Genomic DNA, 16034 nt, shown 5'->3' on the forward strand with positions numbered 1-16034 from the left:
CCTTTCTAGTAACTGAAGAAGAAAGCAGGCCCCTCTCCTGACATCTACTCTGGGCCTCTGGAGTATACAGTGTAAAATAGACATACTCAGAAATGTGAATAAATAATTACATTGGCTTTAAACAATTGACTTCCAAATATTTGTTTTTGTATCAGTTTGTTGATTAATGTGTGTATGTTTCAAGGTTAAGGGATCTTTGTAGAGTTCAGTTGTTTGTAGAGTCCATAATTATTAAAGCAAGTCCCAGGGGGTGTTGTGTCATGTAACACTTTGTATTTACATTGATTCACTTGCACTACAACTGTATATATTTGTATGTCAGACACATGTTTCAAACCTTCTGTCCTCTTGGAACCTCAGTTTCGCAGTATTTTGCATCTCCTGATATGAGCACAGGCTGGCTATAGAAAATAACGGTGTCCCCTTGGCGCATATATAAAAATCGTGCAGAAGGATTTATTCCAAATGTTACAATGACATCACACGAAATGACACAAGGTTGCAACTTGTGAACAATAACAAAAGTACAAAATGTGATATAGAGTTACAACTTGTGAATACAGAGGTTGAACTGCATGTATGTATTGCGAGCATAAACAATACAATCACCTAGGCTCAAAACCTCAAACACATATATAAATAGCAAAGTTCTCACTAGATTGGACACGGAGGTCCCAAAGAGGTAAATGGAGTCCAATAGGTGTTCAGTGACCCAGGTAGTACTTGGAACGCCAGGCTCTGATGAGCAATGGATCAGAAAATGTCTCGCCTTCAGGAATATTGTATAAACCTCAGAGGCAACATGGGTGAAAGATAAAGTTCAGAAAACATGAAAATAGTCTGGTAACCAAACACAAAGTCTTTGGACCTATAGTGTGGATAAACTCCGGTATTCACGTTTGATGTACAGTGTTGCTGCATATACAACATAATAGTCCCATCCAAACAATGCTGATGGTTCGCTGGTGTCAATAGACTTACCCCTATAGGGTTGATACGCTGTGAAACCTCTCGAGATGACTGCCTCTAAACGGTGAGTGCAGTGGGATCCTCAGTAAGCTGATGCAGTCGCGGCCGTGGCTGGCACCAAATTGCGCATGCGCATGCGACGGATGTACGGCCAGGTATAAGCGCTGATAACAGCAACATGTGCATATTACAGGGAAGAAACAGGCAACACAGAAGACAAATTATCTCTCTTTGTAAAACAACGTTGAATCTACTTGAAACACTACACTACAAATTCAACTAGGACCTCCCAGATACATCTTATGGAGGTGGAGCGCCACCAAAGGAGTAGGTAACGAACAGAAACGCAGCTTACCGATTGGATTCATATTGAGTCCATCACGTCCTCCAGCCAATTGGGAGTGAGCTCTCCAGCAGCCAATCATGCAACAGCTCCTTGTTTGGGTGCCTTAAAAGAACGAAACCCTCGCTACAGGATCCACTCACTTTCCCTGATGAAGCAGTAAAGCGAAACGCATTGGTAGGGTAACTACATCGCTCATCTGTCTCTGATACCTGCCAGGACCGATAGAGGAACAGCGCTTATACCCGGCCGTACATCCGTCGCATGCGCATGCGCATGCGCAATTTGGTGTCTGCTAGGGGGGGCGATCGCCCCGATCGCCCCCCCCCCCCCTGGATCCGCCACTGCATACAACAGGACACTTAAACACTCTCATGGTTCTCTCGTAGTAGATGCGATTTTTAATGCACGCATGTTTTCCTTCTTATGTTCGGGAAACAAATGCATCCAATTGTACATGCGCCCCTATGTGTTTTATATGTATATACATGTATAGATAGATATACTTTTCCATTTCACATATATGCAGTGGTTGAAGTGTAAATGTAGAAGTTGCGGTATTAAAAATGGAATGGGAATGTAAGTGAACGGAATGTGATAGTGTTACAATGAAGGCAGTCGGAGAAGGGTTGGTATGGCATACCACTGTATATACCCCCACTTCCACCACTGATTATATATTTTGCAGTCTCTTTAGAACAACAAAGGTACACTTTATTCCAGTACATTGCTATGTTAGCTTATTCCCCACCTAAGGTATGTCATTAATTTTCATCTTTTCCTAATTATTTAGTCAGTCTTCCTAGTGATGCCTTTAGGTGGGTGGAGGGATTGTATTCTGTTGCACGGTTTTTACTTTTTTCCAAATGTTTGTAAACTTTTTTACATTTTCACTTCACTTGTGTGCATTCTTCTTTTTCTCCTAAGAGACGTGTTTAGAATATTTAAATTTCTGAGGTTTAGCTCATATTAGCCAGGGGCGTCACTAACACTGGAGCTGCCCATGTGACTTCTATGGGGCTAGGCACGCTAGGTGGCCTGAGTATGAGTGTCCATCCGTTATGGAGTTGTATAACCTCTTGTAAAACGTTGTATGCTATATTTTCATGTTTCTTTCATTATGTTGTCCTTCAAAGTTTTTGCCCAGTATAGAAATGACGGGCTGGTGCGGCGTTGGAATTCCCCACTAGTTTAACACAAATAAAAAATTATTGTAGGTTTAACCAACATATATCAAAACTCTAAAATGGGCAGGGTTGCCCCAACCCACACAGTCCTCAATACCCCCAGAGGTCCTCCACTACACCCTGAAAATAGCAAAGCGGAGGCTTCTTCTGGGCAGTGTATGCGGATTGGTTGCATGTGCTGGGAGATCAGAGGGGGCTTATGACCTGATTATCCACTAGGCTGACTAGGGTGCAGCCTAGGGCAGAAGGCTTTCTGGGGGTGCAAAATTGTGACAGGGAAAGACATAAACTTAAATTCATGTTAAAATATTAGAGAATAGTTGTTCTCCAAAGTAAAAATTAAAACATAAAGGAAAAATAAGTTTTTAATCTTGACGTATTCCTATGGTATGAAGACAATGAGTCATCCTTGGGTGGGCACTTGTGGATAAGCAAGTAGGAGAAACAATGATGGTAACAGGCGCAGACATGACAGCTCCGTCCCCTTTCACATCTCCACTCTCATTAGCATTCATTCATGTCTCCGCTCTGATATACAGTTGTGATTTTAATGAAAACAAAATGAGTGACAAGGATTGCTGTGACACTTGCAAAACATTGGACGGAAGTGAAGGAAGAAGTATTTTAAATTAAGGACAAGTTCGTTTTTACCTACAATGTATTAGCCTGGCGTGGAAGGCGACGGGCTTTACGAGTGTATTAGCCTAGGGCTACCTGAACCTTTAATCAGGCCCTGCCTATGACCCAACAATGGTATCTCTGAGCCCTTACCCAAATTTAGCTAAGGGGCCTGGCGTGCACAGTGCCGTACCTGGGTTCAACCATAACACAGCTCCACGGGAGATACGTTTATCATTAAAATTATGTAAAATTAGTTTATGAAGAAAGCATCTTTCAGAATTGGGAGTACCCTTGTTTTAGATATCATAAACATGTATTATGCCTAAAATAAGCAATATTTTAGTGTAAAGTCTATTTAATATATATATATGGCAGTTTTTCAATATGTAAGTATTTTGCAGAAATAATGTTTTGTGCTGTCAGTTTAATATCTGGTAGAAGATTCCTGGAAACATGGCTGGTTCTCCTTAATTGTCCTTCTACAGGAATATAAAGCCGAGAACAGCTTATCTCTGGGATCTGGTAGCACAATAACAAGAGCACCTTATCGCAGCAATCTGCACGACATCTCTGACCTGTATTGGCAGTGAATTATCAGCAAAATAAAATAACACACAGATGTAATTTCCCAAATTTTGGTTTTATTAAAAAGATGTTCTTGCTTGGAATGTGTTATTACAGAGATGGAATCTTTCTGTCAATCTCAATACAGAAACCCTTAACCACTTCACTGCATAACAGCATTGAGGCTGAAATAGGACCAGCGTGGAGACCAATGTGGTGCATTGCAGGGCAGATTAAGTTTGAATTCTGAAGAAACAAATACTAGAATCATGTTTAAAGCATAGTATTTGTGATTGGGTCCTTTTTGACCAGTATTGTATAAGAATAGTATGAACACATCTTAAAATAAAGCTTATTCTGGTACTTGCTAAGTACCCTGATTTCTTTGGCTATTAGTAAGCTGCAATTCAGAGGCTCGCTGCTGTAGCTCTGAAAAAATTCTTGTTTCTATTGCTAAATATGATGTCAACTAAGCTATAACGAACCTATGATGCAATAAATTCCCTATTATTATGCTGCAGTGCTTAGTAATCATGTTTATCACTGTAACTCTGTAATCTCTAACAAGTATTCAATATTTCTTATGGGAGTGTAGCGATTGTCACACAAGCAGTACTACCACTCTCATTAGTACAAGATTCTAGCTGATTGATTCTAGCTGATTGGGGCAACACGGTGGCTTAGTGGTTAGCACTTCTGCCTCACAGCTCTGGGGTCGTGAGTTCAATTCCCGACCATGGCCTTATCTGTGTGGAGTTTGTATGTTCTCCCTGTGTTTCCGTGGGTTTCCTCCGGGTGCTCTGGTTTCCTCCCACACTCCAAAAACATACTGTTAGGTTAATTGGCCCTAATCTCTCGGCCTATGTCAGTGTATGTTAGAGAATTTAAACTGTAAGCTCTAATGGGGCAGAGAATGATGTGAGTGAGTTCTCTGTACAGCACTGCGGAACTACTGGCACTATATAAATAGCTGATGATGACAACAAAGACAGCTTGTTCTATTTTTAGTCCATCCATCATTTGGATAAAGTGAAATGAGCTTAAAAAATTGACAGTGTCCACAAACAAACAAATCAAATGAACAAAAACAATCAAGGATTACACAGATGCACAAGTAAACATATCAATATACAACTAATACTAGAGACACAGAACAATATAAAAAAACAATCCATATATAAATAACCATAAACATACTAACACTACAAAACAAAGCAAGGCAAGAAATGTTTGTAACATTTGTATCTGTTCATATATCTGGATCACAGCAGATGCACCTGTGTGAACTTTGGTATATTTTCTGTTTCTTTGTAGTTACCCTGCTCCTCACCAGACACAGCACATTTATGTTGGGCTGGAGGCTTTATGTCTCTAACCTGACGTATACGACAACATCTCTGGATCTGGGCTATACGTGACTGACAAAGGCATCCCCGAGGAGGCAATTTGTTTCCTGCTTCTTCTTTTGCCAACACACTATGTTCAAAATGAGCACATGAATCCCAAAGTGCAAAGCCAGGTATCTTGGTGATGGTCCTGTCTGTTCAGGGTCCCCCACAGCTGTGTAAGGGAGGTCCAGATAAGATCTCCCCTTGACACTAGCACTACTAGATTCAATGTTACTTGGATCTAATAGGAGCTTACATATAAGGACCCTAACTTCACCAAATTACGTCAACCATCCCTTTATTTGTCTTCCTAATGTTGGCTCTACCACACTTTGCTTCCAGTGGTGGTATACCATAGACCTATGTACCCCTAAGATCTTGGGCCTTATAACTGTTTCAAATCCTGTATAAAGTACATATATGTGGTGTCCCTACACCAGAGAAAAATAGCTGACTAAATATTAGGATGGATATGTAGGGTTTTGTAATTGGGACGATTCAATAAGCTATGGTTATGTGCAGATTACAGTCAATTACTCTCGATTTGCCACCAAAAAAAGATCATTACCAAAGCATCATGCAATAATAAACAGCACGGTGGTACTGCGGCACTTGCTGCTAATTAAATCTGCCCCGCTTTGTGAAATAGTTAGAAGAATAGAAAAACATTTTCTTCATATTTTAGCTATTTGTTCCTATGTAATGGCCAAAAAATACAAATATATTTATTCTAATATGCTACAAGAAGAAAGCCTTTTGTTTTCTCAAAAGCAGGCTAAGAAATCATTTTATCTCAATCGATGCCTCACAAAATGTAAAATTTGGTCTGGTCAAGCAGTGGACAAAACCCAGCAGTCCTGTGGTGGTTAAGGATAACTACTAACATATATGGCATGTGGTAATAAACACCGAACAACAAACACAAATGATAGCGCAGACAATCATGAACTGTTTTTTAATTGATATTTTAGTTTGGTGGAGGCAGCAAGACAGCTATCATGAGTGTGTGTTCTGCATTCTCTGAGTCAGTTCCATTAGTGAGAGACAGGTAAAAGCCCAATTATAGAGGTGTTCTGCTGGGATAGAGCCATGTTTCCAGACTGCGCCTCTGGGAATACCTGAAACACATTGCACAACATTATAGGGTTACTTGGACAATACACAAAGTTCTGTACTGCTATTGAAATAAAAATCAATAAAAAAAAACCAGATGATATATTAAATGGCAAGATTCAGTGGATGTAGACGTGGATGTAGACATACACTAGTTAGTGGGTTTACAGTCAGCACTCTTACATTCCTCGTTTGGTTTCGGACAAGCAAACAAAGCACAATGCAGCAAGTCTCTTCTTAAACTTTTGCGTCTTGATGTGCACCAAATGTTTACATAAGTACAAAGCAATTGTCACGGGCACTAGGAGTCTTTACCCAGGGATCACCAGGTGATAGGCTTACCAGAGCAGTATAGATGGTAATATGGTACTCTGGTAGCAGGGTGATCACGGAACAAGAAATAGCAGATGATAGAGATGCTCAGGAAAGTCTATGACTAGCAGCACTGGTAATATGGATGTAGTAATACACGAGGAACTGTATGGACAAAGGACACGTGAGGGTAGTCAGTGGTCTGTGGTAGCAAGTTGTACCACTGCTATAGTGAGGAGGAATGTCCAACAGAAATGAGGAGGTGATGAGAGTCAGCGGTCTGCGGATAGCAAGTTGTACCGCTGTCTGAGTGAAGGAATGGAATCCAAGTGGAGGTATCCGGGGAGTCAGTGGTCTGCGTTAGCAAGTTGTACCACTGCTATGTGAGAGGATACTGGAACAGGTGACACAGGAAACAGGGATCAGTGGTCTGCCTCTAGCAAGTTGTACCACTGAATATATATGTGAGGAGGAGCACGGGGAGAGACTGCAATACAGAGGATACACGGGCACCTTAAACTTGATCCACAATAACATGCACAATATAGTAATGACTGAACAGCACTGCAATAATAGAAAGTCACTGAAACTATCCGGGCAAAAGATAACACAGTCAATGATGGTAATAGTCTCAGCGGATAGTAAACTCCAGAGGAGAACAAACTCAGTCCAGCAAGATATGCAATACACCAGCACAATCAATGAGAAGTATGCATACCGTGATTCAGGAGCAGGCTGTCAGACAGGAGTGCAGAGATACCTGAACGGCTGGAGGCCGGCAGGATGCGAAGTCCCAGAAGAGTGAAGCGGTAATCAAGTAGGTGCAGCGCACAGGTAGGTAGACCAGCAGGGGAACAAATACTCAGGAAGCAGTAGTATGTAGAACTGGACTCCTGGAGGACCCTGAAGAGTAGCGATGGTCTAGACGAGATGAAAGCAGTGAGGCGCAGATCCGATGCAGACTGGCGAGTAGAGACCAGCAGGAACACTGAGAAGCACGGAGAGCGGATCAGCTGTTGTAGACACGAGTAGAACTGAGGAGTAGCAGTCAGCAGGACTCTGCAGCTACACGGAGGTAGCGGATAGCAACCAGCAGGTGCAGCCACGATGGAACACGGGAGAGCAGAGCTGAGCTGGAACTGTTGAGCACGGGGAGCAGCGGATAGGAATCAGTTGTAGCAGTCTCGAGGAAACACGGGAGAGATGAGATGAGCTGAAGACTGAAGCGCACGGAGGCAGCAGGTAGGAATCAGCCAAACAGTCACGATGAAACACAGGTGAGTAGAAGTAGATTGAAGACTGTAGTGCACGGAGGCAGCGGATAGGAATCAGCTAACAGTCACGATGATACACAGGAGGGTTGAAGTGGTTAGAAGACTGTAGTGCACGGAGGCAGCGGATAGGAATCAGCTAACAGTCACGATGATACACAGGAGGGTTGAAGTGGTCTGGAAACCACAGGAGTGGAAGTGGTCTGGAAACCACAGGAATCAGCAGCGCTGAATACACGAGGAAACACAGGAACACCTTCAGAGACTCATGGGGGAATGAGACTCCAAGATCAGGCAACGTGGTATTGACCACAGGTGCTTAATATAGGGAGTGTTGCCTGATCAGCCAATTAAGTTAAAGGAACAGGTACTGAAGGTTTTGAAAGGGCTGCGCATGCGCAGACCCTCAGGATGGTGGACGGCCACGGTTCCTAAATATACGGGAAGAAGCACTCACAGTCGGGTGAGTGATAGTACCCCCCCTTTTAAAGGTGGGCACAGAACGCCTGGAACCGGGCTTGTCCGGATTTTTGGAATAAAACTTCTTAAGAAGAGCTGGGGCGTTGAGATCTTCAGCTTTGATCCATGAACGCTCCTCAGGACCAAAGCCCTTCCAATGAACGAGGAAACGGAGAACTCCTCGCGAAATTTTTGCGTCCAATACCTGAGTAATCTCGAAATCTTCCTCCTGATGAACTTGAACTGGCTGAGGTGCTGAAGGAGGAGTCGAGAAACGGTTGATGATGAGAGGTTTGAGCAAGGACACATGGAAGGCATTGGAAATACGAAGATTCTTAGGAAGTAGAAGTTTGACACAAACTGGATTTATTACTTGAATGATCCTATATGGACCAATAAAACGAGGAGCGAATTTCATAAATGGGACCTTCAAACGAATATTTTTGGTAGATAACCAGACACGATCTCCAATTTTTAGTGGTGGAATAGCCCGCCTCTTCTTATCTGCGAAAGACTTATATTTGTTAGATGTCTTCTTTAAACAGGTTTTGACCTGAGACCAGATATTTTTGAAGGTCTGACAAGCAGTCTCCACAGCAGGAACTTGGGTGGGCGGGAGGGCAGGAAATTCCGGAAAAGACGGATGGTTACCGTAGACCACAAAGAATGGAGTTTTGGATGATGACTCATGGTACATGTTGTTATGGGCGAATTCAGCCCAAGGGAGCAATTCTACCCAGTTGTCTTGGTTGGCTGAAGAGAACATCCTAATAAAGGTCTCAAGATCTTGATTGACTCGTTCCGTTTGTCCGTTAGATTGCGGATGGTAAGAAGATGAGAGTGCTAATCGTATGCCCAAGGTTTTACAAAGGGCCCGCCAGAATCTGGAAACGAATTGTACTCCTCTATCCCACACAATCTCAGACGGACATCCATGGATGCGGAAGATTTCTTTAATGAAATGTTCAGCCAGAGTAGACGAGGAAGGTAAACCGGACAGAGGGACGAAATGGGCCATCTTCGAAAATCTGTCTACCACTACCCAAATAGTATTGTGATTCTTACTTGGTGGCAAATCAGTAACGAAATCCATACTAATATGGGTCCAAGGCTTGGACGGAATGGGTAGTGGTCGCAGCAACCCTGCTGGAGTTCTGCGGGAGGATTTGAACTGAGAACATAAATCACAGGAAGCAACAAACTCTTTGACGTCTCTCCTCATTGAAGGCCACCAGTAACTACGAGAGAGAATCTCAAAGGTCTTGTGTTCACCGGCGTGTCCAGAAAAACGAGAGGCATGGAACCACGAAAGGATTTTCCTCCTCAGAGTAGGAGGCACAAGGGTCTTCCCAAATGGTAGCATTTTGGTGGATGAAGCAGCCAGAGAAATACATTTGGGGTCTAGAATAGCATGGTTGGGAACCTCTTCTACATCAGAGGACGTCACAAAAGCTCGAGATAGAGCGTCAGCTTTCTTGTTCTTAGCGGCTGGTTTGAAGGTTATAATTAATTCAAAACGGGAAAAGAAAAGAGACCATCTTGCTTGACGAGGGTTCAAGCATTGAGCAGATTGCAAATATGACAAGTTCTTATGATCCGTGAAGATCGTCACCGGATGGCGAGCTCCTTCCAACAAGTATCTCCATTCCTCTAATGCAGCTTTGATGGCCAGCAACTCCTTGTCCCCGATAGTATAATTTTTCTCTGCGGGCAGAAGACCCCGAGAGTAGAAGGCACAAGGATGTAATTTTTGTTGCTCCGAGCGTTGGGAGAGAATAGCTCCTAAGCCCACATTAGAGGCATCTACTTCTAGGAAGAAGGGGAGTGTCACATCAGGCTGTCGCAGAATGGGAGCAGACGAGAAGGACTCTTTGAGGATTTGAAAGGCTTGGAGAGCCTCAGATGACCATTGCTTAGTATTAGCCCCTTTCCGAGTTAGGGCCACAATGGGAGATGCAATGGATGAAAAGTCTTGAATGAAGCGTCTATAGTAATTGGCAAAACCTAAAAAACGCTGGATGGCACGAAGAGTAGTTGGCTGAGGCCAATGTAGTACAGCATTTACTTTGTCTGGATCCATCTTCAGGCCAACTCCGGAAACTATATACCCCAAGAATGGAATCTGGGGTAACTCGAATGAACATTTCTCCAATTTACAGAACAACGAGTTTTTCCGTAGTCTGGAGAGGACCTCTGCCACATGTTGGTGATGAGAAGGCAGGTCCTGTGAGAAGATCAATATGTCGTCCAAGTAGACAACGACACATACATATAATAAGTCCCGAAAGATCTCATTGATGAAACCCTGGAAAACCGCGGGGGCATTACACAGCCCGAAGGGCATTACTAAATATTCGTAATGCCCATCTCTGGTGTTAAACGCGGTCTTCCATTCGTCACCGGAACGGATTCTAATTAAATTGTAGGCACCACGAAGATCCAACTTAGTAAATATCCGAGCTCCCTTGATGCGATCAAATAGCTCAGTGATCAGCGGAATGGGATACCGATTCTTGATAGTAATGGCATTGAGTCCACGAAAATCTATACAAGGGCGTAATGATCCATCCTTCTTTTTGACGAAGAAGAACCCAGCTCCAGCGGGAGAGGTGGAAGGTCGAATGAACCCACGCTGGAGATTCTCCTGTATGTACTCAGATGTGGCTTGAGTTTCAGGTAACGAGAGAGGATAGACCCGACCCCTGGGAGGAGTCTTGCCAGGTAGAAGGTCGATCGGACAATCCCAAGAACGATGAGGAGGAAGACGTTCAGACTGAGCTTTATCAAACACATCGGCATATGAAGCATACTGAGGAGGGAGTCCCGGGGAGGAAGATGAGATGGAAGATTGCTGTACTTTAAGAGGAATAACTTGAGAGAGGCAACGATGGTGACATTCAGACCCCCAAGACGTAACTTGAGGGGTGCGCCAGTCAATCTGGGGAGAGTGACACTGAAGCCATGGAAGGCCTAAGACAATCGGACTTGTCGTAACTGGAAGAATTAAAAACGAAATTTCTTCATGGTGTAGTACACCAATCTGAAGGGTTACTGGAGACGTACTCTGGGTGATGAGACCATTGATGAGGCGTGATCCATCTATAGCCGTCACAGTAATGGGTGTTTTTAAAGTGATCACTGGTAGGGACCATTGATTCACTAGTGATTTAGAAATGAAATTTCCTGCTGCTCCGGAATCAATCAATGCCTGTGACTCAAAGGATTTGGTAGCAAAGGAAATCGTAACATCGAAAGCGCAGACTTTAGATTTCATAGACAATGGAGAGGACTCCAGGGACCCTAACTTCACCTCTCCAGAACTAGTTAGGGCCTGGCATTTCCCGATCTCTTAGGGCAAGAGCTGAGCATATGCGTGGAATCAGCACAATAGATACAGAGTCTATTCTTTACTCTTCGTTTCCTCTCCTCTGAAGATAATTTGGAACGTCCTATCTCCATGGGAATCGCAGAGGATGGAGCTGGACGAAATTGAGGGTTAGAACGAAGAGTTGCTTTGACAGCCGTTGTTTTCTCAGACTCTCTCTCACGAAATCTCATATCTACACGATGGCAAAGAGAGATCAAATCTTCTAGTGACGAAGGAAGTTCTTGGGTAGTCAGTACATCCTTAATTTTATCGGAAAGCCCCTGCCAGAAGGCGGCAACTAATGCTTCAGAGTTCCACTGAAGTTCAGAGGCTAAGATCCTAAATTGAATGACATACTGTCCTACTGTATGGGAGCCTTGTCGCAAACGAATAATGCTGGAAGCAGCGGAGGTCACACGACCTGGTTCATCGAACAAACTTCGGAACGTGGAAATGAATTTGGCACTATCTTGTAGAATTGGATCGTTTCTCTCCCACAGAGGGGAGGCCCAAGCCAGGGCTTGTCCAGAAAACAATGAGATAAGATAGGCCACTCTGGAACGATGGGTAGAAAAATTTTGAGGTTGAAGTTCAAAATGGACTGAACATTGGTTAAGGAAACCTCTACAAGTTTTGGGGTCCCCGTCATATTTTGACGGAGTAGGCAGGTGTAGCGTAGGAACTGTAGACACCTGGGGTGGCACTGGGGAAACGGAGGAAAGCACAGGAGCTTCAACATTAGCTGTAACAGTCTGTCCAGATGTTCCTTGGGAGGTTAAAGATTGGTAACATTGAAGTAACAGCTGTTGGCGAGCATCCTGTTGCTCCACACGGTTGACCAGATGCTGCAGCATCTCTTTAGCGGTAGGTTCCGTATCTGGGTCTGTCATGGCCTGATCTTACTGTCACGGGCACTAGGAGTCTTTACCCAGGGATCACCAGGTGATAGGCTTACCAGAGCAGTATAGGTGGTAATATGGTACTCTGGTAGCAGGGTGATCACGGAACAGGAAATAGCAGATGATGAGATGCTCAGGAAAGTCTATGACTAGCAGCACTGGCAATATGGAAGTAGTAATACACGAGGAACTGTATGGACAAAGGACACGTGAAGGTAGTCAGTGGTCTGCGGTAGCAAGTTGTACCACTGCTATAGTGAGGAGGAATGTCCAACAGAAACGAGGAGGTGATGAGAGTCAGCGGTCTGCGGATAGCAAGTTGTACCGCTGTCTGAGTGAAGGAATGGAATCCAAGTGGAGGTATCCGGGGAGTCAGTGGTCTGCGTTAGCAAGTTGTACCACTGCTATGTGAGAGGATACTGGAACGGGTGAAACTGTAAACGGGAGTCAGTGGTCTGCCACTAGCAAGTTGTACCACTGAATATATATGTGAGGAGGTGCACGGGGAGAGACTGTAACACAATATATACACGGGCACCTTGACTTTGATCCACAGTAATATGCACAATATAAATGTATAAATGACTGAACAACACTGCCAATATAGAAAGTCTCTTGAAGGAATCCAGCATGAGATAACACAGTCAATGATGGCAATAGAGTCAGCAGATAGTACACTCCAGAGGAGAACCAACACAGTCAATGATGGCAATAGACTCAGCGGATAGTACACTCCAGAGGAGAACCAACACAGTCCAGCAAGGTATGCAATACACAGCACAGTCAATGGGAAGTATGCATACTGTGGTTCAGGAGAAGGCAGTCAGACAGGAGTGCAGAGATACCTGAAGGGCAGGAGGCCGGCAGGATCCAAAGTCCCTGGATGGGTGAAGCGGTGGTCTAGCAGGTGCGGAGCACAGGTAGGTAGACCAGCAGGGAACACAGGAAGGCGTGGAGAGCGGATCAGCAGTAGATGGATGAGTAGCGCTGAGATGTAACAGCAGCGGGTCTCTGCGGGAACACGGAGGTAGCCAATAGCAACCAGCAGGTGCAGTAACGATGGGACACCGGAGCAGAGTTGAACTGGAACAGTTGGTCACGGAGAGTAGCGGGTAGCAATAGTGGCAGCAGACTCAAGGAAACACGGGAGAGTTGACAAGGGCTGAAGACTGAAGCGCACAGGAGCAGCGGATAGGAATCAGCCAAACAGTCGCGATGAAACACAGACGGGTTGCAGGTTGAAGACTGTAGTGCACGGAGGCAGCGGATAGTAATCAGCTAGCAGTCACGATGATGAAACACAGACGAGTTGCAGGTTGAAGACTGTAGTGCACGGAGGCAGCGGATAGGAATCAGCCAAAGAGTCATGATGATGAAACACAGACGAGTTGCAGGTTGAAGCCTGTAGTGCACGGAGGCAGCGGATAGGAATCAGCTGGCAGTCACAATCATGAACAGGTGAGTGGATGTGAATGAAAGACTGTAGTGCACGGAGGCAGCGGATAGGCATCAGCTAACAGTCCCAATGATGCATGGTAGGGTTGAAGTGATTAGAAGACTGTAGTGCACGGAGGCAGCGGATAGGGATCAGCTCACAGTCACGATGAAACAGTAGATGGTAGAAGTGGTATGGGAACCACAGTAGTAGAAGTGGTTTGGAAACCACAGAGGTAGAAGTGGTTTGGAAACCACAGGAATCAGCTGGGCTGAATAAACGAGGAAACACAGGAACACTTTCAGAGACTCATCGGGAATGAGACTCCAAGATCAGGCCACGTGGTGTTGACCACAGGTGCTTAATATAGGGAGGTTGCCTGATCTGCCAATTTAGTTAAAGGAACATACACTGGAGGTATGGAAAGGGCTGCGCATGCGCAGTCCCTCAGGATGGAGGACGGCCACGGTTCCTAAATGTCCGGGAAGAAGCACTCACAGTCCGGTGAGTGACAGTCCTGAGCTGCACATGGACTGTTAGCAAAATTACATTCCAGCCCATTTGCTCCTGTGAAAGCTCTGCAGCATAACAGAAAAGTATTGGATGCCACCATGTATGCCCAGTCAAATCCCCTTCTGCTCATTTAAATATCAGACATTCAGCCTGCTCCTAACTGTCTCTTGCCCAGCCAAATTATATTTGTGCCACGACTGCACATACAAGCAGGTGTACAGTGCACAGACACCCATTGATGCGCAAAACAAATCTTGTGCTTTACGCCACATTTTTGCCCATAGTATAGCACATATATACGTTTAGTAATGGCAATTTAACAAGTTATTTACCTTTAATATACTTAGCGAGGATTTCTGGGTTGAACTGTACAGATTGGGCTGTGGGGTCGAAGTATAAAATCTTCCGAATCAAATCACTATTAACTTTCTAAAAGAATGAAAAATTAATAAAGTTAAAATAAAGAATGCAGTAGTGAAAATAACGTCCTGAGCCACAAGTAGTGACAGGCTACGGTGCGTTTATCAGAGTGGGTTTGGGTATTATTATTATTATTATCTTTGACTTGTTAGGTGCCACAAAGGGTCCGCAGCGCCGTACATTACATATACAGAAAACAGAACCAAGACACAACATGATACAAAAATATATACAAATACAGGTGACAGGGTAAAGCAAATGAGATTATTTCTAGGACAGATAGTAAAAGAGAAGGTAGAAATCAGCGAGAGGAAGGCCGAAGCTTAAGAAAACAGGGCTAGGGAAGCAGGCCAAGAGGTACAGAGGGTAATTGAAAAGTAGAAGGAGCACACAAGGAAAGAGTGCCCTGCTCATGAGAGCTTACATCCTAAAGGGCCAGGTTCAGGTTGAAGCACAAAACAGAAGGGGCACGCTCAATATAACAAGGAGCCAGTAGTGATACATACTATGTCTAGCATAGGTTCATTATTTATGTGATCATACATCTCCTACAGTGAAATATAAATATACTAGTAAGAATGATCCTGAAATTGTGGTTTTAATAGCAGCAGCCAGTTTGTTAATATTAATTTATATGTAGTATAGCTGAGGTTGCCCAGGGGAGGAGGAGATGCTCTGGAATTGGGCTATCGTAATACGTATTAATAGTAGGTGTGGGAGAGGGGTTTGGGAATAGCAAAGTGTTACCTATCCAGTGAATAGTGAAGGAGTGAGCTGGACTGACATGTCTGTTAGTATAGAGGTGTATTCTGTAGAGGGTTCTGTGTTGTGAATGGTGGATGGATGTGTTTGTGGGAGGTCTGTGTACACAGAGAAAGCTGTATCCACAACATGACATGTTTCTATCTATTACACTTCGCTTTAGTATTAAGATACTAAGTAGTTCCACGACCATATATAGCACAAGGCCGCTGGTCTGCTTATATTTTGAAATAGGAGATGATTATTATTGTAGAAGTTTGTGACAAAGAAAGGAAACATTTTATTACCATTTGTCTACATTATGTTTTACTTTCTTCTTTAATTACTTAACCATAAATGCAGTTGAAAGATGACTGCTCCCGGGTTTCAGGACTCCTATCTGCTCTAACAGGCCCCCCCCATGTGGGGGAT

The 16034-nt window shown here is 44.0% G+C and overlaps 1 protein-coding gene across 1 annotated transcript in view; it reads right to left on the reverse strand.

The window, feature by feature from the left end:
- Positions 1 to 4842: 4842 nt before the first annotated feature.
- EFCAB5 (EF-hand calcium binding domain 5) overlaps positions 4843 to 16034 on the reverse strand; it is a 58234-nt gene continuing 47042 nt past the window's right edge. Inside the window, exons 20-21 of the mRNA XM_075196883.1 lie at positions 14774 to 14870; positions 4843 to 6190 (exon numbers count right to left, since the gene is read on the reverse strand). Of these exons, the coding sequence (XP_075052984.1) occupies positions 6069 to 6190; positions 14774 to 14870 (219 nt within the window). The 3' untranslated portion in view covers positions 4843 to 6068. The remainder of the gene's footprint in view (positions 6191 to 14773; positions 14871 to 16034) is intronic.

The sequence above is a fragment of the Mixophyes fleayi genome, chromosome 2 (assembly GCF_038048845.1).
Source record: "Mixophyes fleayi isolate aMixFle1 chromosome 2, aMixFle1.hap1, whole genome shotgun sequence".
Taxonomy (NCBI): domain Eukaryota; kingdom Metazoa; phylum Chordata; class Amphibia; order Anura; family Limnodynastidae; genus Mixophyes; species Mixophyes fleayi.